At 40.6% G+C, this 23218-nt stretch overlaps 1 protein-coding gene and 1 long non-coding RNA gene across 5 annotated transcripts in view; one reads left to right on the top strand and one right to left on the bottom strand.

The window, feature by feature from the left end:
• Positions 1 to 17606, bottom strand: part of ELL2 (elongation factor for RNA polymerase II 2) — a 73314-nt gene extending 55708 nt beyond the window's left edge. Inside the window, exon 1 of the mRNA XM_025924379.2 lies at positions 17286 to 17606. Coding sequence (XP_025780164.2) covers positions 17286 to 17432 — 147 coding nt within the window. The 5' untranslated portion in view covers positions 17433 to 17606. The remainder of the gene's footprint in view (positions 1 to 17285) is intronic.
• A 210-nt stretch (positions 17607 to 17816) lies between these two features.
• Positions 17817 to 23218, top strand: part of LOC147584263 (uncharacterized) — a 170553-nt gene continuing 165151 nt past the window's right edge. For 2 of the 4 annotated variants that reach the window (XR_015246540.1, XR_015246511.1), the window contains exon 1: positions 17821 to 18008. This is a non-coding gene — a long non-coding RNA (uncharacterized LOC147584263). Of the gene's footprint in view, positions 18009 to 23218 lie in introns of all 4 variants that reach the window. The other 2 variants (XR_015246604.1, XR_015246559.1) reach the window with 2 other exon arrangements.

The raw sequence follows: 23218 nt of genomic DNA, 5'->3' as shown, positions 1-23218 counted from the left end.
CATATCATCATATTAAAATGCCTTAATGAACAATACCACACACACTGTTGACATTTCTCTGAATCACACAACCACAGGTATATTTTGGCAGTGTAGTCAGGTTTTTTTAAATGACTGACACAATTTGGCAAAAATGATGGCTACACTAACTCAATGTTACATTAAAAAAACGTATCTTGCTTAGTTTCTAAATATGTTTCTAAAAGGGGTAATGAGAGGGAAGAGCTAATTGGAAGAACTTTATAAAACTCTAACAGGATGCTATAAATGTAAAATTGAAGTATTTGATAATGAACTGTGGTTCCCAGGTTCTCACAATTTACCAGAGGTTAGTTTCTACTTGAGGGTCAAACAGATGACCAGTTTTCTCACAAGGTTTTCACCAGGAGAATATAATTTCTAGAACAATTTTTTTTATGAGCTTTGTCCTCCTCATAACTTTAATATTTTATCATAGAGTTGTGTATTTAGAAGAAATGCGGTAATTGTGAATATCTGCTGTAGTCTCAGGCACGATTTCCTGTATCCAAAGTCACCAGTATGTTTCCCTACCAGAATGCTTTTCTGCACTCATGTGAGGCTAGTTTTAATTTCCTCCTTTACTCTTTGCAACCCAGAAGCTGTCTTCAGCTCACCACTGGAATTTGAAATTCTCTATCAATGTCATCAGTTCTTCTTGGTCAAACAAATGCTAACTTCTCTCAATTTTCAAATCGCTCACTTCTCTTTTGGAGATCACAACTTCCTTACACTTAGAGACACCAGTCCTCCTGGTTCTTTTATCATCTTTCATTTCAAAAGCAGTACTCTTTGCTTTCCGCTTTCTGGATCCACTCTCCCTCCTGGAGGCTCACCTCACCTGTTTGGTGATGACTTTGAATCTCTATTCCTCAATTCTCTTCTCTCCACAGCCTAGTACTTATCACTGCCCAGGAACATTTTGCATTAGAAACTCTTAATAACAGCAACACTGGCAAATTAACTTCCCTTCCCCAGCCCTCCCTCAACCAAAATGGCACCGGTTTCCTACTTTTCTGGCAAGGGTACTTCTATCTTTTTGGTTCTCTGGGTTCGTAACGTTAAATTTAATTTCTAGTCTCTTTTCCCTCACCCCAACCATATTCTATTAGGCCATTATACACTGCTAGAATTACAGAATTCTGAATCATAGATAATACAGTCAAGGCGTATCCCCCACCAGCCCTGCATCCCATTAATAACTAAATTGGCACCAGAACCCAGGACTCAATCCTATTTTGCCAGGCTCTTTTTCTTCTACTACCTTGTGCTCCACACACATCTGCTATGGGAGATTCAAGAGTATGAGGGCCCATTCCTTCATGCCAGAGTTCACAATTTAGTTGGGGAACATGGGAGAGAATGATTAAATACTAGGTTAAGTACTACTAAAAATTCTCAAAAAAGGAGAAAAGAATATGGGTTAGAAGAAATACTAGAAAAGACAAAGAGCTTATGGAAAAGATGAATCTTAGTAGCAATTTTGAAAAAAAACAAATTCAAGGAAAGGGAGTGTCCTCAACAAAAAAGCAAGGACACAGGAATGGATATTGTGTGAGCAAAGGGCAGGTCTCTGTGTGTATACAGAGTTCTTTCACACTTGAAATACAATACAAAGGATGAGAATTGGACCTGCCTAATCTTTCCTTGACCTCAAAATTTGTCTTCAGTTTTAGCTTCTATACACTACAGAATAAATAGGACAGTAATTTAAATTTCAGATCTCAGGATTTCAAAAGGTTTATCACCCTGTGAAATAACCCTGCCCTAATCTCCTCTATTACTCCCTCAGGGATGGTCTTTAAGTCTTGCCTTTGACAAGATAAACAATTGGAGGGGCTTCTAATTTTTGGAATAACAAAGTGAGTTGCTGAAAGAAGTGTTTCAGGGAAAGCAGCTCTTTCCGTCATGTGTAAGAAAGAGGGAGAGAGATGGATTGAGGCTAGGGAAAAAGATTAGACATCAGTTCCTGGGGATGCTTTATTTAGAAATACTCTGGTGATAAAGGCCTAAATTAGTATGACTTCATCCACAGCAAACGAGATGGTGGAATGAGCAGACTTTCCCAAGGAAGAATGATAAAATGTGCTGAAAGCTTGAATATCAGGCACCAAAGGAAAATGAAGCAAAAGTGGCTTCAGGGCTCTGAATCTCTGGCCAGTCAGCCCCAAATTCCCTCATATTAGGCTCTTAGTCTCTGCTTTGAAAACCCCTGGACTGTTTCAGGTCTCTACCACTGAACACCTAGATAAAGGCCTTCCTTCAATTCCTTCCAAATGCTGCCCATCATTCAAAGAACTAGCAGAAGCTCTCTGGGATACCATCTCAGCATAGCACACAGGCTGCGGTGGGTTCCTTCTCAGTGGGCTCTATCAAAGCAAAGCAAACTCCTCCACTTGGAAAACAGCCTTTCCATCTACAGGACCAACCAGTTTCATCTTCCACTTCCTCTCAACTGTGCCTCAGCCACTTTTCTCTTTCTTTTTCTTTTTTAAGATTTTATTTTTAAGTAATCTCTATACCCAACATGGGGCTCAAACTTACAACCAGGAGAGCAAGAGTCACATGCTCCACTGGGCACGCCAGCCAGGCACCTCTTCCCCTCTATTGTTACCTCCTTCCTTTCCTTCCAGATGGCATACCTTCCCAAACACTGTTTTGTCAATCCATAGTAATAACGTATTTAACATTCAAGTTTCAGCTAGGCCTTCCTTTGGATAAATCAGGAATCAAAGACTCAAATGTATTTAAGGACCCAAGGCAGATAAATGTGGAAGAGACAATGTCATGCAACAAGGAGTGGCAAGTACCGGGAGAATAAATGCCCATCTCAGAAAGGATTCAAATTTTAAAATGTTAAACCTTTCCCATTCAAACCAAACACTGATGCCACCATTTTGCTAACTCTGAAATATGCCCACTTTGAGCTAACTCTCATAAGCTGTTGTTTTTCCAGATGCCTGTGCCTAGTAGGGTTCCAAAACATTGGGGGGTGTATTATTTTCATAGGCTGCTTTACTCCTGGTTGTTATGATACAGAGGAGTCTAACACATATTTAACTTATATGTATTTACATTATGCTCAACTAAAAAAAAAATCTATTGTAAAATCATTTTGGCCATCTTCCTTTTATACTACTTTATAGCAGTATACTACTATACAGATATATTTTACAGGTTATTATTCATGATTATATAGACAATACAATCACACTTTACATCCATTTGGGAACTTTCAAGAATAATTTTGACTTTAACCAGTTTTTGTTTCAGGACTTGAATTTAGAACCTAACCTCCTGACATACGTATAGCTGTATCTGTCTTGCATGATTCCTCAACAGAAATGATAACTTTCGTTTAGTTTTGTAATGCGTTGGGCAATTTTTATAACCATCGTCTCAAGTGAGCCTCCTAAAATCAGCCCTGGGTGGTAAGAAAATATCATTGTTACCCATTTCAGAGGGAGATAAATGAGTCTCTAACAGGTAAAGGGCATTACCCATGGACACCAACCTAGTGATTAGCAAAGCTGCACTTCAAAGCCAGTCCTCTGAATCCTAAATACAGAACATTTTCCTTTCCTTCTCTTGCCTCTGTTAACAGGTTACCTTTCAGTGCTGAACATCTAAAAATTCTTAAATGCTCATTCAGTTCTGGCATTTTGTTTCCAAGGAAAATGAATTTCATAAAATCATTAAAATTTCCAAACTTCAGTTTCTTTTTTTTTTTTTTAATGTTTATTTATTTTTGAGAGAGAGACAGAGCATGAGCAGGGGGAGGGGCAGAGAGAGAGGGAGACACAGAATCCGAAGCAGGCTCTGAGCTGTCAGCACAGAGCCCAACCATGAGGCTCAAACTCACAAACTGCGAGATCATGACCTGAGCCGAAGTCGGACGCTCAACTGACTGAGCCACTCAGGCACCCCCAAACTTCAGTTTCTGAATAAAAACTAACCGATAATATTTTTTTTTGCCATAAGGAACATGTATAATAAAGGAACATATATAAATACGTGTTATCATTTTTCATTTAAAAAGTAATAAAACCCTCATCTATGGGATAGTTACGGGTGCTTATCCAAACAGGACAAAATAAGGTCACAGTTACTGAAAAAATCATTTAAGATTATCCAACAACCCAGAGGAGAAAAATACATAAAAGAAAGGCCAATGCATTATTGATTTTAATCCTGATTTTAGACAAGAAGATGCTACTAAGTTACCAGATGTTACTAGCTCTTGAACACTTTGAAAATGCAACAAGAGGAGATAGTTAGAACTTTATACCACTTATTATGTATGCATCTGACCACTTGTGTTAATGGGATAGCTACCAGGAATAAATTCTAAAATTCAATACCATTATAAGTAAAAGTCTCATGCATGTTAGTTTTTCTAAGTGTTCTTTAGCCTAAGTTTAACTGCACAAACATGACCTCAATTCTGTTTTAAAAGATAAAGCAATTACAGGTGATAAGGCATGTTTTAAAATAAATGTTTAACTTACTAAGCACATTCCCATTACAAATGAGTTTCAATAAGGGCTTCAACTTTTGATTTTTAGCTTTTATTAGATATATACACCAAGTAGCTCATTTGAAAATCAAGTAACTCTAGAGTTTAATTGAATAGTGGTTGAGCTATAAGTAAGAAAGTGATCTGGTATCTTCACCCAGTCAAGAAACAACATAGACTGAAACTGGCTAGGGAAACTCCTTTAGACAAATGGTTCAACAATCTCATAAAGGTGGTGTTTTGTAGTCAAAAGGTTTTGTTAAACTCGTAGTTGTTTCACTGTTTTTACAGACCCTTGAATTAATCTTCGGTACTTCATAGGAAATGTAGGACGTTCTTAAGCAGACTAGAGTGTAGGCAACACTAAAATGCTCAGAAGTTTGGTTATACTCTTGACATCTGCCCATTACAAGCCAATTCTAGTGAAACAAAAACTTCTCTGTGACCAAAGAAATATATGCCCATTTATATCCAGAAACTATTCCTCACAATATATCAGGTCTATAACAGTAATATGTAATTTCCTAAGTAATTTTATTAAGGAACCTTAATTTGCTGCATAATATTCATTTCTGACATGATACTTAGAGGGTGGGAGAGAAGGAATAAAGCTAAGGTTTTTTTGAGTTGCATAAAACAAAGTTTTTTATCCTATAAAAGTTGTTATAACTATCTCTTCATTTTTTATATATTGCTTATTGACATAGACAAACTAAATCTATGGTTACTTTTACTCTATCAACCACTGTTGGTTTTGTGAATATGCAAACATAACAAATAGCATTCTGGGCCTAGAAAAGAGTGATTTCTCTAAGAAACACATTATAGAGACCTAACTCTATTCCCCTGGGTTAGATGTCTACTTGAAACATCTCCAGCTTTCTTTCTGAACCCATTGTGGGTCTCTGACTTAACTGAAAGTTAACTTCAACTTTTTAGCAATCAACAGACATTTATTAAATACTTGGTATTTATCTGAGTGCCTAAGGTGCATTATAAGTCATGATAAAGATAGTGCAAAAAGATTCAAAAGTCAAATGTAATTTCGGAACTTTGCCCAAACCAGAAAACTTTGTAGAAATGGTGTCAAGTGATTATTTTAAGTGGAATTGCTTATAGCTACTTAGTTACTGTTTATTGAGTGCTTAAAATGTGCCAGTCACTATAATCATTTTTACTATCATCATCAGGAATTCTAAGAATACTTTTGTGGGGTAGATACTATTATTTCCAATTCTCAGTTAAGTCCTATGAATTACCAAAGGTTACATAGCTAGTGAGTGGCCTGGGACTCAAATACTGGCCAGTCTCAATTTAAGAAATGTGCTCTTACCTACCACTTTATACAGTAGCCTCTCTTGCCACTTCTTAACAATGGTTACATAACATGTGAAACATCTAAAAGTTAGAAAATTAAGAATTGATAATAACTGATAAGCATTGATAGATTTTTAGTTTTGTACTACAGCTTAAGGAAAATACCAAGTACTTGAATTTGTTGTCACTTATGCAAGTAAATAAGAAAATGTATTTGTGATTTTTCTTGGGATACAATTTATATAAAAGATCATTTTTCCTTCCTAAAAGAGGTACTACACCATTTTAAGAACTTGTTTTTTTTTTTTTCATTTAGAAAATCATTTTATTCTGTTCTTTAAAACATCACCTTACAGAGAAACCAAAGACTCTAATAATTATATTTTAACCACTGTAATTAAAAAAATATATATATCTACGTAGGGACAGAAGAAGAAAGAAAACTGTAGCTAAAGCAGGAAACAGTGCAGGAAATCAAACACTTGACCCTGAAGAAATCCAATATAGTTAGCGCTTGTCAAAAGCTGGTAATGTTTAGAAAGATACCATGAATGTAAAATTTACTGATAATCCAAAGCTACCTTAAATAAACATTATCTCCTTCTTTGTCCCCAATATTTTATTAGATGCCAAAAAAGAGTCACCAGGCTTCACAAAATCTAGTATTTTGCTTGGTGAGTCAATCCAACCTAACACATATGAGAAACTTCTCTGCAGATCTGGAAGAACAAGATTAAAGTGCATGTGCAATAAAGAATAATTTATTTCTGGTCATTATAGCATTGAAAAGAATGAAATATAAAAGGATTGTCAAAACAGTAATGAGAAGAGGTCAAAACCTAAACTAGTGAACACAATCCTTGTTTTTAAAGATAGCTTCTGGAAAACTGTAGTTATCTGGTGCAGGCCAAATTAAAAATATATATCTTATATTTTACTATTTCAAACAGTTATTAAAGAAACATAGAAGGCAAATCTAAACTGAAGAACCAGTTAAAAAGTTAGTTACTGTAACCAGCCTTTAAAACACCAATACTTGAAGCATAATATCCCATTATCTTTTTCCAAGAAAGTCTGATGTAGGCTTTGTGATTATATAAAAAGCTTACATGTCAAATCTGACTATAAATGCAACTGAAGATTTCTTCCTTGGGATCATGATCTCTAGAACATTAAGTCTAAGCAGAAGCAATAAAATAAACTTGGGAGGGAAGACTGAGATTATTTTTAAAGTACTAGAAATTTATAAAATAAACCATCCAAAACATCCAAATAAAACATCCAAAACAAAGGGAGCCCTAAGAAGGCTTGAAACCAGGAAACTACATTTTCATATTTAATGTTTTTTTTTTGTTTTTTGGTTTTTTTTTTTTTTTTGAGAGGATGAGTAAGTGGAAGAGGGCCGGGAGAGAGAGGGAGAGGGAGAGGGAGAGGAAGAGAGGGAATATTTTCAGAAAGCTCCACTCCACCCCCAGCACAGAGCCTGGATCTCACAACTATGAGATCATGACCTGGGACAAAATCAAGAGAATCAAGAGTTGGACGCTTAACCAAGCCACCCAGGTGCACGCATACTTAATGTTCTAAAAAGATCACTCTGGGGGCGCCTGGGTGGCGCAGTCGGTTAAGTGTCCGACTTCAGCCAGGTCACGATCTCGCGGTCCTTGAGTTCGAGCCCCGCGTCAGGCTCTGGGCTGATGGCTGGGAGCCTGGAGCCTGTTTCCGATTCTGTGTCTCCCTCTCTCTCTGCCCCTCCCCCGTTCATGCTCTGTCTCTCTCTGTCCCAAAAATAAATAAAAAAACGTTGAAAAAAAAATTTAAAAAAAATAAAAAAAAATAAAAAGATCACTCTGGCTGCTGTGTGTAGGATGGACTATGGGGGTAAGAATGGATACTTGGGGGCTGGTTGGAAGTCCATGGTATTGGTCCTAAGAGAGCACGGTGGCTGAGACTAGAGTAGTGGTGAAGGATGGGGTTAAATTTTGAAAGTTTGGAGATTTATAGGACTTGTTGATGAATCAAATAAGCCCAGAAATGAGAAGAGAAATCAAGGATTATTAGTTGATTACTAGGCAACTGGTGACAGGTGCTGCCACTTACTGACATGGGGAACACTTCTGAAGATGTAGGTTTGAGGAGTGAAAGCAAGAACTGTGTTTGGATTTGTTAAATTTGAGATGTCTCTTAAACTTTGATAAGGAGATGAGGTGTTGGAAGTAAGTGCCTGGAGTTGGAGGAAGGTCAGAGCTGGAGATAAATATTTGGAAGTCATTAACATATGGATGACATTTAAATCTATAGGACTAGATGAGGTCACCTATAGGGAATGAATAGATAAAGAGGAGGAAGCTGGGATCTCCAACATTCAAAGACCAGTCAAACAGGGGATGGCCAGCTGAGACTAAGAATGGGCAGGGCGGTAAATCAGTTTCATAACAGGAAGGAGTGGTTAACAGGATGGAATGCTGCTGAGGTCAGGTAAGGGAAGAACAGAGATGTCCACTGATCTGAGCAACAAGGGACCTAGTCAGGTGTAATCTTACAGGTGTGGTGGAGACAACCCAAAGTGATGGGAGGTAAAGGAGCAGACACTGCTTTTCAGATACATCCTTAAACATCATCCTTCTCTCTTTAGGTGTCCCCTTAAACACAGACTTTATTGCAGTTATTTTTTCACATGTCTGTCTGTTTCTACTAAAGCACAAGCACTTTCTTGAAGGCAAGGACCATCAAGGACTTAATTGGCTTTATATCCTCACTGTGTAGTTGTGTGCCTGGCACATGTCTTAAAATTTAAAGTGTTTGCTAAATGAATAAAAAAAATTTGGTAATTATAATTCGGACTCCTATCTCTTAATCTTTTATTAAAGCAAACTTAAGACACTCAACTAAGTTTCTACTATATGGATGTATTTTCTGTTTCTCTGAGACATCATGGTTTCTGATAATGGAAACCAAAAACAATGATACTAAGTACAAGTTATTTTAAAATAGGCTAACACTTGGGGGTGCCTGGGTGGCTCAGTGGGTTGAGCTTCCGACTTTGGCTCAAGTCATGATCTCATGGTTTGTGAGTTCGAGCCCCAAGTGTGGCTCTGTGCTGACAGCTCAGAGCCTGGAGCCTGCTTTGGATTCTGTGTGTCTCTCTCTCTCTGCCCCTCCCCTGCTTGTACTCTGTATCTCTCTCTCTCAAAAACAAAAATAAACATTAAAAAAGTTTTTTTAAATATGCTAACACTTAACTTTCCAGATAAGCCTATCTAGATCCTGAAGTATCTCAGTGAATCTTATCAAAAGTTTAAGCCTGGTTTCACCTTTGAATAAGCTCACTGTTGAGGGGAAAAGTCCTCTAGACAAGATTACCTCCATGAACCATGAACTAAGCACCCATACCTAATCCATTACAATGTATAGGTATAAGGAAAGCTTTATGTAGTAAGGATTATTTTTTGTTTTGTTTTTCCACAATGACAACAACAACAAAAAAGAAGAGCTTCAAAGCACCAAAACAGAAATGGAGACAATCTGGAAGAAGTGAAGACACTGACTCAAGGCCTTCAGAATCATTTCAAAATGATGATTGAAAAGTAAATCCAGGTACTTTATACACAGTTTCTCAATGTTTCAATAATCACTAAGGACAGAAACCAGAGAAGGTCTGATCTTCAGTTTATAATCAAATTCTATTTTCATATTATCTGTGCTTGATGATTGTCTAAGTGCAATTAATAGAGAAGGTTATTAAATAAAGGAAATGAAAACAAAATATAAACACAAAATTATAAACAAAAAATCCCTTCTCAAAACCAAAATTTCTTCCAATTAATACTTTCACCTTCCTCCCGAATATCACCAATCCCATTGTCATCCAAATTTCCATCCAAATGTCAGAGTTTATAGGAGACATATAAACAATATGGCATTGTTCTAGTCTAGCCTCAAACCCCCAAATATACTTCTCAAATATAAAACACCTAATCAAATCTAAGTCTCTTGGTCAACAAACAAGAGACTGAATGAATGTTCACTAAAATGGTACTCATCATATTTATGGCCCCTGTGCCCAACCCACTCTCCCAACTGCTTCTGATTTCTCCTTTTTCTACTAAGAATACCTCTGGTGATGATGGCTAGAAATCTCAATTCAATCCTATTTCTTTAAAATATGTTAAAAGTCTATAGATTCAATTCATCTCTAATGTCTCCCACAGCATCCTACTTTAGACTCCAATCATCTCTCACCTGGACCACATAATTCCTCCTAATTTGTCTATTTCCTTCCGGATTCATTTTATATTCATCATGTAACACTGAGGACAGAATAATCCTAAAACACACCTTCAAAACACTTTAGATTTCTACTCAGTGTCTCGTTAGTGTTGACAGAATAAAATTTAACCTGCTCCAATCTCCCTTTCCTCTCTTAAATCCAACTATATTTCTCTCCTATATTAACTTCGGGTTAAGTGGAACACAGTATTCCTTGGGACTCTCACACCCTACCCTAGCTTTTCTACTGCTGTCCTTTCTTTGCCTGTGTCATTCCCTCTGCTGGAGATATGGTCCCCCATCTAGTCCCTGCCTTGCTAAAATCCTTTAAGACCTGAGGATGTTTTTTAGACCAATAATATGTAAGATCATCAATAAGAAAAACTTAGGCCATTTGTCTAACAATCTGGTTACTATATAACTGGTAGTCAAATGCTCTGACTGTAGAGTTCAATTCAAGTTGCTTAATAGGACTCATGAATCTTTAAGGAGCATATAGCCTAATTAATAAGATTCTCTCTTTTTATGTCCTATATTAAACTGCCGACCATGGAAATGCTAGTTTGGCCTTTGCTGGCAAAGTATTGTGGAGGCTCTTAAACCAGTTTTTCCTACAGGTTTCACATGGCTCTCAAGGGCCATAATGCCATGACAGAAATTATAGATGGGTAGATAAATTGGAAGGAAGGGAGGGAGCAAAAGAAAGAGCAATTCTCCTTGGTAAATTTGACCTGAGTTATATCTTTTTTTTTTTTTTCAGCTTCAACTTGGCTGTGGAGATACAGCCACTAATTTACTGTATTGTACTCCAGACCTGCTTTTCTACATTTTTGCATTAAGTCATGGAAAATGTAGTATGGATCTGAGGTAAGCAAGAGAGTCAAATGTGGGGTTATATACACACTGTTTTCTTTATTCTAAAACTTAGTTGATTTTAAATGCAGAAATGCCCATATCATCACATTTTAGGAACATCTTCTCAAATACTCTAAATACATTTGGCCCAAGTGGGCAAATACATTGACTGGACACCAGTGCCAGGCTCCTGAGCCTCTCTGTGGTCACTGCAAATTGTTAAAAGTGACCTAGCATTGGTTAGGCTGAAATTCTAATTTTCCTGATTTAATCACAAATTACCTAGTAAGCATTATGAGCATAGCTTTCATAGTTTTTTTAGAAGTGTAAATGGAACAAATGGAAAGGCTGGATCTGGTGATTGTCTTCCATAAGCTTTCCTGTAAATCATTCCAAGAATTCTACACCCCTTTCCTTTTAAACTCTTTTCTTGAACATGTTCCAATCCTTCACATATGTTCTTTCTTTCTCCTCCCAATTCTGGTGCCAAAGTTCCCTGTCTATCCTTTTAGGCAATCTGGCTACTGCTTTCCACACGGAAGAGCACCCTTCTTTGCACTGAGTACCTGATCATTTGAATAAATGTTTTAAACACCGGAACATGAGGTACAAATTTGACTTTACTGGATAAAAAGCACTTTAGAATCAAGTTTATCCTGAAGATGGGTCTAAGTTAAAAGTAAGATTAACTTTTTTTTTAAATCTTTTTTTCTTTTTAATGTTTTTTTGAGAGAGAGCGAGCGCGCATGTGCGCGCGTGGGGGTGGGGTGGGGGGTAAGTACAGAGAGAGAGGGAGACACAGAATCCAAATCAGGCTCCAGTCTCTGAGCTATCAGCACACAGCCAGATGCCGGCTCAAACTCACGAACTGTGAGATCCTGACCTGAGCAGAAGTTGGAAGCTTAGCCAACTGAGCCACCCAGCCCTTAACTTTTTTTTTTTTAATGTTTTCTTTTTCTTCTTCTTCTTCTTTTTTTTTTTTTTTTTTTTGAGAGACAGGAGTGTGAGTAGGGGAGGGGCAAGGAGAGAGGCAGACACAGAATGTAAAGCAGGCTCCAAGCTGTGAGCTGTCAGAGCCCAATGAGGGACTGGAAACTCAGAAACTGTGAGATCATGACTTGAACTGAAGTGGGACGCTTAATTTACTGAGCCACCCAGGTGCCCAGATTAACGTCTTAAAATCTGGCTACACATAAAAGTGCAAGAAGAGGAATCTGATAATGCAAACCTCTTTGTTTTAGTTAATAAACATGTCCAATGGCAGTGGCAGTTTGTGCTGGCAGTTCTGGATGCTTGAGCAGTGCTTTAAGAACAGCGTCTTCTATATTTATAAGGAAGATTACTGAATACATACACACATACTCAAAACTGTTTGAGGACAGGAAGAAAAATGAATAAGGAAGAAGGTATAAGTTTTTTCTTTGCCTTAAATCACAATGAATCAAATGCTAAAATTTTCACCTGGTAGAAAGATAGGCTAGGAGAGAAAATCACCTACCTCATGACCTATAGAATTAGTGATTTTAAAAGATCAAGTAATGCTTGATCTGAAGGGAGCAATTGTGAAGGACAGTAACTTTGGAGATTTGAATTAGACTTAATGCTTTGACTGGCAATAATAATATCTGGTAATACTGAGAGAGACTGAGTTCCTCATGCAAAATTAAATGTAAGTGTATTTGTACACATTTTCAAAACACTATCATTTTCCTAGAAGACACTTACCAAAGAAGGAAAATTCTTTTAAAGCCAATAATTAGAGTTGACAAGAGACTGTGTTAACAGAATCCTTCTCAAACACTTCTGCTTTCTTATCTTTAAGCACAAAGCATGAAGAACCCTTGCCCCCAAAAACATCTATGCAAGACTTTTTATGTAATAGTTAGGTAAACATGATGATATTATTTGAGCCACCATCTTTGAAATTTTGAATAAACATTTTTAAAAAATAAATTGACAGGCTCAGCAATGACAGAATCTGATAAGAATATTTTGATAAGATTTTTGTTACTATAAATGTCAGCATAGGACAGCTACACATTACTGAATTAGCTAAAATATATTTAAAATTTGGGATTTTAATTCTAAATGCAGTTTTAGGATACATTTTGGAGAAATATGTAATTACAATAATATATGTCCACTTAAAATATGTAGTGCTTACACAAACCATGTAATCAGAAACATCAATTTAGAATGATTATAAAGTGGTAATATGTGACTTTATTTAGTAACTTTCCTCTCACTTAAAACAATCTACAGTTAAAAAAAAAGTACCTTTGCAATATATCCTAGATATCTGTATTAGTATGCCTAAATTTTCTTTCTTTTTAACATTTTTAAATAAACAATCATTTTGAAACTGTTTCACACTTAGTGGAAAACAACTTCTAGGAGATATTTACTCCAACTAAAACTCCCATCACTAGATTCAGTGTCTCTCTCCCTGACTCCAGTCCCTGTTTTGAAAGATTCTCAAGTTAGCATTTTTCATTTCTCTAAAAATAGAAAACTTGAATAATGATAGTCAATTACATTTGATAGTCTTTTGAAACAGTGAGGAATTATTCCCAATCGAAGATTGTTTCCATGCACCCTAACAATTTCGTATACTTATTCAATTCAATTATATCTAAAGAACTTCTGTATTCTGCTTAAATCATAGTTTACTAAAATCCATGAATTTACTTCTCTGAAGTCTTAGGTCAAGTGGTTTAATTTATAAGAGTAAATCTAGTGTGCAAAATAATTTGGATAAAAATAACTTTCTGATGCTTAATTTAGGAAATTGTTGAAATTTCTGGCTCTTGGAAAGTCATTAGAAGAGGAGGACTAATAGTCATAACCTTGCACAGGCCAAAGCCACTTGGAGGCCACTTGTCAAGCACTGAGCATCCTCCTATCTGAGCACAAAAATGGTGGGCACAGTTTTATATGAAAATGAAAGCAATTTTCCCCCCAGAAGAAATTGGCTTGATCACCAGAAACAACTTCCCACTTAGCCAACAAGTGTCAACATATTTCGAAACAGCTGCTACAATTTCGAGTCATGAGCCCCACTTCTGATATGGATGTAAGGTATAAAGACCAAGTAATTTATCCTCCTACTGTTAGATAAAAGTCCAGCTAGATGCCTACTGCCAGCAACTCCCTGATGGGGGAGCCCTGGTCTGGCCTAGCGTGGAGGAAGGTCATGAGAACACATTTGTAGGAGACCTGGCTGAACACACCAGAGGATCCTCCAGTAAGTACCAACAGTGTAGTCACCTGAAGGGTCCCTCATTTCTTTATCTTCAGTCTCTTCCCACTTTTCAACTACCTGGGATTAACATTCTTACCCCGATTCCTGCTTTTCCAAGCCCCTTACAAAGTATTTGTAGCTGAAATGACAGTGAGGCCTCGGACTCACTGGTTAAGCTGGTTAAGTCAGAAACAAGGCAGTGTCCAATTGCAAAGGCCAAGTCAGTTTATTTCTTCCCCCTCTCCTTGCATGCCACTGCTTCCACCACCAGCCCTTCAGGAGAAAAGGATTACCAGGACTAACTCAATCTGCCTGGCTCTAACCTCAGAAAGGCGGAAGGACTTGAAAAAGTGTTCTCCGTCTCCCATCTCTGCTCCTGTAAATATTGATCAGACCCATTAATCTGCATGCACAGAGATGGAAAAAAGAGAGCAATAGTAAATGGCAATTGAAGTAGTTAGCAGCAGAAAAAGTAATTGACTTCCATACCTTTGACTATAAAAAGTAACAAGAAAAAAAAAATCAAGAACTAAGTGGTGGGTCCCGAGAGAATTTTTGATTTCCTGTTTCTTGGAAGACACTGGTATATAAATGTGAGGGTTTCTGGAGTCAAAGGACTCCAACCTTAATCCCATGCATGTAAACACTAAGGTGTACGAGGCAGAAATGAAGGTAGAAAAAACACTCCCTTCCTGGGACCCAGCAGTCATGCAGATCATTGAACACTGGAAGCCTCTGGCACCTCACATTGCTGAGCACCATCCTTTCCCAGTGTCGCTCTCCTCATCCATCTCTTCCCTACCAAGTGTACAGAGTCTGTCAATCTTGCTGTAATCAACTGTACAATTTCCTTATTGTTCCCCCAAGGTGGATGGTGGCCTACTGTCCTCATAGATGAATCTCCCTACCCTCTATGTGTCAGTCTTTTTTTTTGACTGGAAGTTGGCCTTCTCCTGCTGGCTTCTTCCTCTTCAGCCTATGTGTTTTTCTCTTTACACCCCTGACCTACCTTCTTGCCTGTGCCGTTCCTTCCCACGCCCTCCCTTTGGAACTGGCAAGCTTATCTCTCCATCTTTCAGGGCTGAGTTTCTCTCCATTGTCTGCCTCTGTCCCTCTGCTTGCCTATCTGGCTTCCCCCCATATGGGCCTCCTACTCCATGCTAGTTGGTGGTCTTTCCTTACAGGTATACCAGTCTGGAAGCAGTTATTGACATATGCAGTTTTGTATTTCTTATATCTCCTTGCATTCCTATTACGGGCTGCAACTATCTTCCCAGCCACAAATGAGACTCTTTTTCCCTAGGATTTCACAGTGTGTAGAAAGGTACCCCCCCACCCCCCCCCCACCCCCCCGCCTCCTACATGCACCCTTCCCTCCCCTCCTCAGTCTGAGTGTTTTTCACTGTACACTTCTCTGGTGGATAACACATGGGCCCTGAAGTGTACATCCATGTAACCACTCAGTTCTGTCAGTGCCTTCCTGAGCAAGCTCTCCTCTGTGAGTCTCTACTGTTCACACCTATACTACCAAGAGTTCATGTACTTCCCAAGCTGTTCACAACTGTGTGCTTCCCCCTGCATGCACCCATGTGTAGGGGGCTTCTCTGAAGATGAGTGTCCCCTTGCCCAGCTTCACAAGCTCCCACTGAACCACAGGGTTCACACCTCCCTTGCAGTTCTGCTTCCAAAAGCTCTGCTTTCCAAATTCCTTCTGTGTATTCCTTCTATGTATTTAGTGGGAGCTCAACAGATGTTAATTCTGTTCTCCACTTTTATCTGAATAACTATATGCGTCCGGGTGTCCCTCTGGCCCTCTGTGCCTGTTTCAGTTAACTGAAGCAGGTTTCCTTGGTATGAAGTGGGCTATTTGTCAGTATGCCCTGTGGGTTACATTTCCCTCCGGTTGTCCCTCCCCTCAGACTAAATGTTATCCATCTCTCATATCGTATATCCTTCCTTTTATACTTCCACACACAGTACTGCATGCCCATAAACGGCTTCCCTATGCACCCTGGGTTGTGGCACGTCTATTCCGTGTCTCTCTCCCACTTTTCCCCCTCCGCCCTAACAAGAAAACGCGTTTCTCCCCAATTGCGGTGTGTGTGCGTCTACGTGAACCTTAGCTGTACTCGAGTTCCGTGTGTAAACGGGTATCTCTACCCAACGCGGTGTGGGGAGCGAGACAGGGGTCTCTGCCCAGGGTACAATGTACCTTTCCCCCACCCTCACCCTCGATCCACTTTCCTATCGCCGGGAGTCAACCCGACACCAGCGTGTCTTTTGGGTACGAAAAGCCTCCGCGAACCTTTGTCTTGTTCCTGGGTGAGCGCTGTGTGTGTGTGGCTCCCTCGTACACGGCGTTGGTCCCTCTTTGGGAAGGTGAAGCGCCCGTGTCCCCGAGTTCCTGGGAGTGCAAGGTGTGACTTCCCTTTACCCCCCGTAGGCGGGGTGTCGTGTCCCGTCCTTTGGGACTACGTGGTGTGCCCCCTCCCTCAGGGTGTGTTTGTGTCCTCAAGTCCTTGCGAGTACAAGGTGTGTCCCATCTCCATATGCGGAGCTGCTGTGTCCGAGTCTCTGCGGATCCGCGGTGTTTTTGTGTTAACACCCAAACGCTGACGGCTTAAGCCCTCCGCACTTCGGAGTTCGTTACTGGTACGCCGCACCCGCTCCCCCTCCCCCGCCACAGACAGCGTAGTCATCTCCCTTGTCTCTTTGGTGCTTCCCTTCCTCAATGGGACAGAAAACGCCAGGAAACCCGCGGGCGCCGTCGGAAAGTCCCGCAGCAGCCGCGCAGCCGAGCCGAGGCTGCGGCTGCCTCGGCCCTGCCGCCAGGGGCCGCCTGCCTGCCCGTCTCCCAACGCTCCGGCTCTCGGCCGACCCGGGACGGCGGCGTCAGCGACCCTACCCGGCCCTGCCCAGCCTGCCGCCGCGGACGCTGACGGCAGCTGAGGCTAGCCACTGCTCCGCGGCCCCGCGCCGGTTGCTCGGAGCCCAGGGTGGCGCCACCGGGAGGCGACGGGCGCCCTCTCGCTTCCTCAGCCCTGCCGGTTGGCCGGCCGACCCGCTCACCTTGTGGCTCTGGTAGGTCTCGAGCGCCCGGATCGCGGTCTCGGTGAGCTTCACATGCAGTACGGTGATGTTGTCTTGTCCCAGCCGTCCGCACGACAGCCCATAACGCTGCTCCTCCCGCAGGCCCGCCGCCCCCCCTGCCGCCATCTTAAACTCCCAGGGGTGCGGACGCCGACGCCGCTCGGGCTCTAGCCTCCACTGCGGCCGCGGCTGCTAGGGCTTCTGCAGCCGCCGCCACAGCTACGGCCATCCCGCTGCTGACGTACTGTCATATACTGAGCGCAGCCAGACCTCCGGCTGCCACCGCCGCCACCCGCCCCACCCTCCGGCCCGCGCCCCGCCCCGGGCTCGTCTCATTGGCCTTGTTTCCTCACAGAACCGCCTTCATTGGCCGTCCTCCACTCTCACGGGGGCGGGGCCCAAAGTCGCTGGAGTTTTGCTCCCGGGACGGGACGTCCGAGGTGAGCGGCTGACGTCAAGGTGACGCGCCAATTTAATCACATGTGACGTCACATTTGGACCTCTTGGCTCGCCGGCCGCTATTGGTCAGGCTGCCTTCGGGGATCCCTTGTTAATTGGGTATTCACTTTGCCTGGCCTGGTAACCTAGAGTCGGAGCCCCGCCCCTTAGGAGGTGGTAGTGGAGAGTCGGGGGAGTAGGGGAATCTCTTCCTCCCCGAGTGGTCCTTGAAGAGGAAGACCCCCACCCCAAATGTGTGGCCAAGTAAGGACTTCGTCCCCCGACGGTTGCGGAAACTTGTGGAGCTGGGTGTGTGCCTGTGAGGGAGAACAAAGTAGGCGGGGTCACTGGAAAGCATCTTCTGAAAACTCAGTTTAGTGCCGTTGAGCAGATGGAATTGAGGAGACCGCCCTTCTTCATTTCACCCTAACCTTGAAATTAGTGAATCGACCCTAGGCTTTAGGAGTTGTGCTAGAATATATGTAGCACCTTAATTACAACACCATGCCTAAAGACTTAAGTGTCTTTGGTGTGGTGGGCACAATACTATAGAAAATTGAACTTCTAGTTCTTTCCCAGTTTATGCCGGGTTCTTATCCCAGAGGAACATATACCGTATCTCTGGAAGTCGCCATAGGGACAGGGTTGTGCCTTTTTATGGAATTTGGAGTATCTCCTTTCAAAGGACCATTTAAATTAGACCTGGGCTTGACCTAAATTAAAAGATACATCTACAGCTGTCATTTTTCGGCTTTGTTTGAACTTTGCCCATTTTATTCCACAGGGATGTGGGAAAACCTAGCTAGGGCTTAAGCAATTGGAGGTTAAGTAGAGGAGCTGGTGGTGTGAGGGTGTGCGGAGGCTGGCATACTTTTCCGTTCCTCGCGGTGCTCCGTGTGTAGGCGTGGCTAAAGCAGAGAGCCTGATCCAGAGCCCTCTTCAGGCTCTGTTTGGGTAGACTGACAGGCTTCCTGTCGGAGAGCAAGAATTAACAGGGTGATGTGAAACACCAGATGAAAACAAACCATTGAAAGAATTCAAACCGTTAAAAGGCAGTGTAAAAAATTTACTTTAAAAAAATTGATAACGGTTGTTGTTTCCATCAGATTGTAAAACCTTATTGTGTTTTATAGGGATTCCCCAGAAAAATTGATAGGCAGTTAAACAGTTTTTCCACCCTTTTAAATTGGATAGGGCTGTGATTTTCCCGAAAGATCCAAGTGGGAGTTTTTCATGATTCATCCCCCATCCCCCCCACCCCCCACCTGAATTAATCCCTTCCCCAGCCTAAAGGTACATTGCCTTTTGATTCAGACCTTCAAGAATTGAATGTATGTAAAATGAATTACAGAACTAATTCTCCTTCCACAGAGTATAGGTTAAGTGGAAACATCTGTATTAACTGTTGGTTACATCACAGGAGAGCATTTTTAAAATTGACTTAATTTCAACCCACTAGAATTTGCTAGCTGTTAAGACATGATTAACATTTATTAATTCAGTTTACTAAAGTGTAAATTATCTTAAATTCATTGAATAGAGAAATTAAGGCAATCACTGAAAATAATTTCGTATTTGAATTATTCTTTTCTTATGTTTACTTTAATAGGGAAGGACTGACCACATATCTAAATCTAAAACCTTAATTATCTGGGGGGGGGGGTGGGGAATGAGGGGGAGAGATTTGACCAGAACAAGGAGAACCTGTGTCTCAATACTTTCCTGGTGAAAGTGGGTAAATCCCTGCCCACATGTCATCTTGGCCTCTTGTTACTCAGAACTTCTGATGACACACAGAAGGTGGTGGAAGATCAAGGGTGATTTTCACTGTAGTTTTCAAATGTCTGACCTGCAGCACCTTACCAGTAACTGATTTTTTTTTCTCTGTTGCAGTAGGAATATTTTTCTCATACCCGATTTAGTAGGTAACATAATATTTCACTGTGTAATATTATTAAGATATTAGGAATATGTTATCACTTATTATTAGTGAATTATTGTTTGTTTATATTTTTCCCCTTTTGAGCTTTTCAAATAAGGAAGGAAGCGATAACCATGTACAAAGTAATACAGTAATCTAGTACTGTGTCTCTTCATTGTGTAGTACCATTATGCTTACCTGAATCAGATGGGCAAGCTGATAAGGGTAATTGGTTTGGGGGAGGGGGGACTCTGATAAAAGTTGCTCTTTGGGAAGTTTTCCAGTTTATAGATATTTTCTGTATCATTCAGAGTAAATAATTAGCAAATAATTATTGAAGGCCAATTAAGTGTAAAATGCTGTCGAGGATTTAAAAATTGAACTGCATAGTCTTTTATTTAAAGGAATTTTGTCTCTAAATCTGGCAAATGGACCAATGCACTCAAAGCAAAGCAATTGAGAATTAGTAAATGCTAATTTGGGTGGTGGTGGTGGTGATCAGCTCAAAAATTCAAAGAAGTCTGGAGTCAGTGGAACTTGAATCCCTCTATAGGGCTGAGTAGATTCTAGATAAGAAGACCTGGTATAGATGGGGAGAGGCCAACTAAAAATTATCTTAATGGTAATTCTAGTTGAACACATTCATATTATGAGTGAGGAAACTGAGATTTTGTTTATTAAAAAGCACCCTATTAAAACCTGGAGAGGTAGGTCTGAATTGGCTTTTCTAGTCACTATATACACTAAGTAGCTCTTTGGGGCACCTGGGTGGCTCAATCGGTTGAGCCTCCGACTTCTGCTCAGGTCATGATCTCACGGTCTGTGAGTTCGAGCCCCGCATCAGGCTCTGTGCTGACAGCTCAGAGCCTGAAGCCTGCTGATTCTGTGTCTCCCTCTCTCTCTGCCCCTCCCCTGCTCATGGTCTGTCTCTCTCTCTCTGTCAAAAATAAATAAACATTAAAAAAAAAAATACACTACGTACCTCTTTGGAATTAATAACTGAGAAGAAATAAATATTATATGATAATTTAGTGCAAAGAAAAGGCAAAAAGAAGTAAACTGATATAAGGCCTGCTTCATTTGTTATATTTAGCATACAAAATGGAAAAAGTTCAGGGTGCCTGGGTGGCTCAGTCGGTTAAGTTTCTGACTTTGGCTCAGGTCATGATCTTGCAATTCATGAGTTTGAGCCCCTCGTTGGGTTCTGTGCTGACAGCTCAAAGCCTGGAGCCTGGAGCCTGCTTCGGATTCTGTGTCTCCCTCTCTCTCTACCTCTTGCCTGCTCACACTCTGTCACTTTCTATCTCAAAGATAAACATTAAAAAAAATTTTTTTTTTCAAAATGAAAATAGGACTGTGAACATCAAAGTCTTTGCTCGTCTTGAAATGCCAGGCCATGCCTCTTTCCTGATCGCCATGTATTTAATGACCATTTCTTACTTCTCTATTGGAGCTGAGATCACCAGTTCAGATGCCTTCAGGTGTTATTAGGTTCACAAGATAAATGAAGTGGACCAGACAGTGCCACAGGGACTGAAGGTGCTGGACTGTGGTGAGCTAGGGGTGTTGAAAGAGTTTAGCAGTTTCCTAGTCCAGCTGATTTTTGTAGGGTGAACATGAAGGGGCCCAGTGTTGTCCAGTTTTTAAAGAAAACTTGAAAATCTCAGATTTTTATGTGAGCTTTCTGATTTCTACTTGTTGGCACCTACCTGAAATTTTCCATAAACATTTTGTGAATATTTAAAAAAACTCTTTGGGCCTCAGGTAACCCACAGCTTTCTGGTTTTCAACCTTTGCTTTAATGATTTCCAGTGCACAAGGCCATTCTTTCTTATACCTGTCTTGGTAGTTTTGTGAGTGTTTCTTTAAGGTACCTATAAAACAATTCCTACTAATTTCTTAATATAATGCATGGGCTCCTGTTAGGAAAAGAGAACACATAACTTTATAGAATTACAGCAGAGGAGCTCTCTGGAAGAAGAATTTCCAGGTGGAACTTCTTCCCCTTGGAATTCTCTCTCCTTGATGCCTCATGTCCCCATTATGTTTGACCTTTTACCATTACACTGCTCTCCTTTCAAGGACTTCCCTAATTCTGTGCAAAAAGTGTCTTCCTATCCTTAGACACAAGTGAAGTAGGAGCTCTATGGTTTTAAAAGAAATTCACTAAATATTCATGGAGAAAGTGAAATACCTACAGGACAGACATAAATATTTGTTGCCTAAACACAGATTTTAAGCTAAACAATTATTATATCACATGTGATTATTTTCTACTCCACTCCCTTTAAGTGTAAGAAATGTCACATTGTGTTGCTTATCATCATCATCACCATTGCTAAATCTGGCTCTAAGCCCCCCACCCCCCACCCCCCATCTCACTGTGTGGTAGAACAATAAATCCACAGGTGTTACAAAGGTCCCAGAATATATGGGGAAGACTATCTGGTCTATGTCTATCACTGCTGACATAATTCATGAGAAGCTCAAAAATTTCCCTTCAGGAAGGGTTTATTGGGTGTGATCTAGATGGAAGGAACTAGATGACCTGAATTGAAACTGGGCTTATGTAGCAAACATACTGGTTTTACTTAGATTATGTATTTGTTTGGCAGTTGGGTTGATGGTGGCACTGATGGAAATTATAGAAAGGGAGACTGAAACTCTAACTGCTGCTTGACACAAAATATATATGATGATGGTCCATTTGATTTTCTGGAAGGTATGCGCATCTGGGAACCTTGCTGAGACTGGCAACTTTGGGGGACCAAGTCTAACCTTCTCCAGGTGTGGTCTTTCTAGAGGAGCTGAAAGGGGACTTGGGGTGTAGTCTTCCTGGAATTGGCAGCCTTTGCCCTTCCTCATCCTGGGGGGAGCTATTTAAACTCTAGACTTCTACCTCTACACTCTCTTAGTCTCTAAAGTCTTTTCCTTCTCTTAGGACGGTAGGGTTCTTCTCAAAAGTTGTGATGTGGGAGTGACGAAAGTACCCCTCACCACACTTTTATCTTCCCCTCCAGTTCAGATCCCTTCTTCTTGGTGGAGCTGAGTAGAGAAGGCCAGGTGGGCAGAGCTGTCACTCAATCTTCCAGATATACCAAAGACAGAACTCTGAGAGGGCGATGATCTGTATTCACCTAATACTTCTTTGGCCTGCTTTCCCTCTTTGTTGCTTGCCTTCTCCTACTTGAAAAGCAGTCTCAAGGAAGTTGTATGTTCTTTGGAAGCAAAAGACTCAGAGTTAATTCTCCTGCACACGAGGAAAGTTCTCCCCTCCCATACTGATTGAGAAACATGTCCTGTCCATAGAATTGCACACTATAGTGACCGAAGTGTCCCTTTCTTGCACATAAGAGTTGTTTTTATGGCTTTTCAATGCAATTCAAGATGCCCTGAAAGGTGTCAAATAAGTTCTGAAAAGGGGAAGGGTGATAGAGTGACCTCACAATTCTTATTGTTTCCATGTTGTTTTGTACTAAAAAGGAACACAAATGTATATCTGAATAAACTGAGGAAGTAGGAAGACCAGAGGAGACAAAACACCTCTTCACCT

Source organism: Puma concolor, chromosome A1 (genome assembly GCF_028749965.1).
Source record: "Puma concolor isolate L17-30 chromosome A1, mPumCon1.1.hap2, whole genome shotgun sequence".
Lineage (NCBI taxonomy): Eukaryota > Metazoa > Chordata > Mammalia > Carnivora > Felidae > Puma > Puma concolor.
The sequence above is the reverse complement of the archived record's forward strand: the minus strand, read 5'-3'. Positions and strand labels throughout refer to the sequence as shown.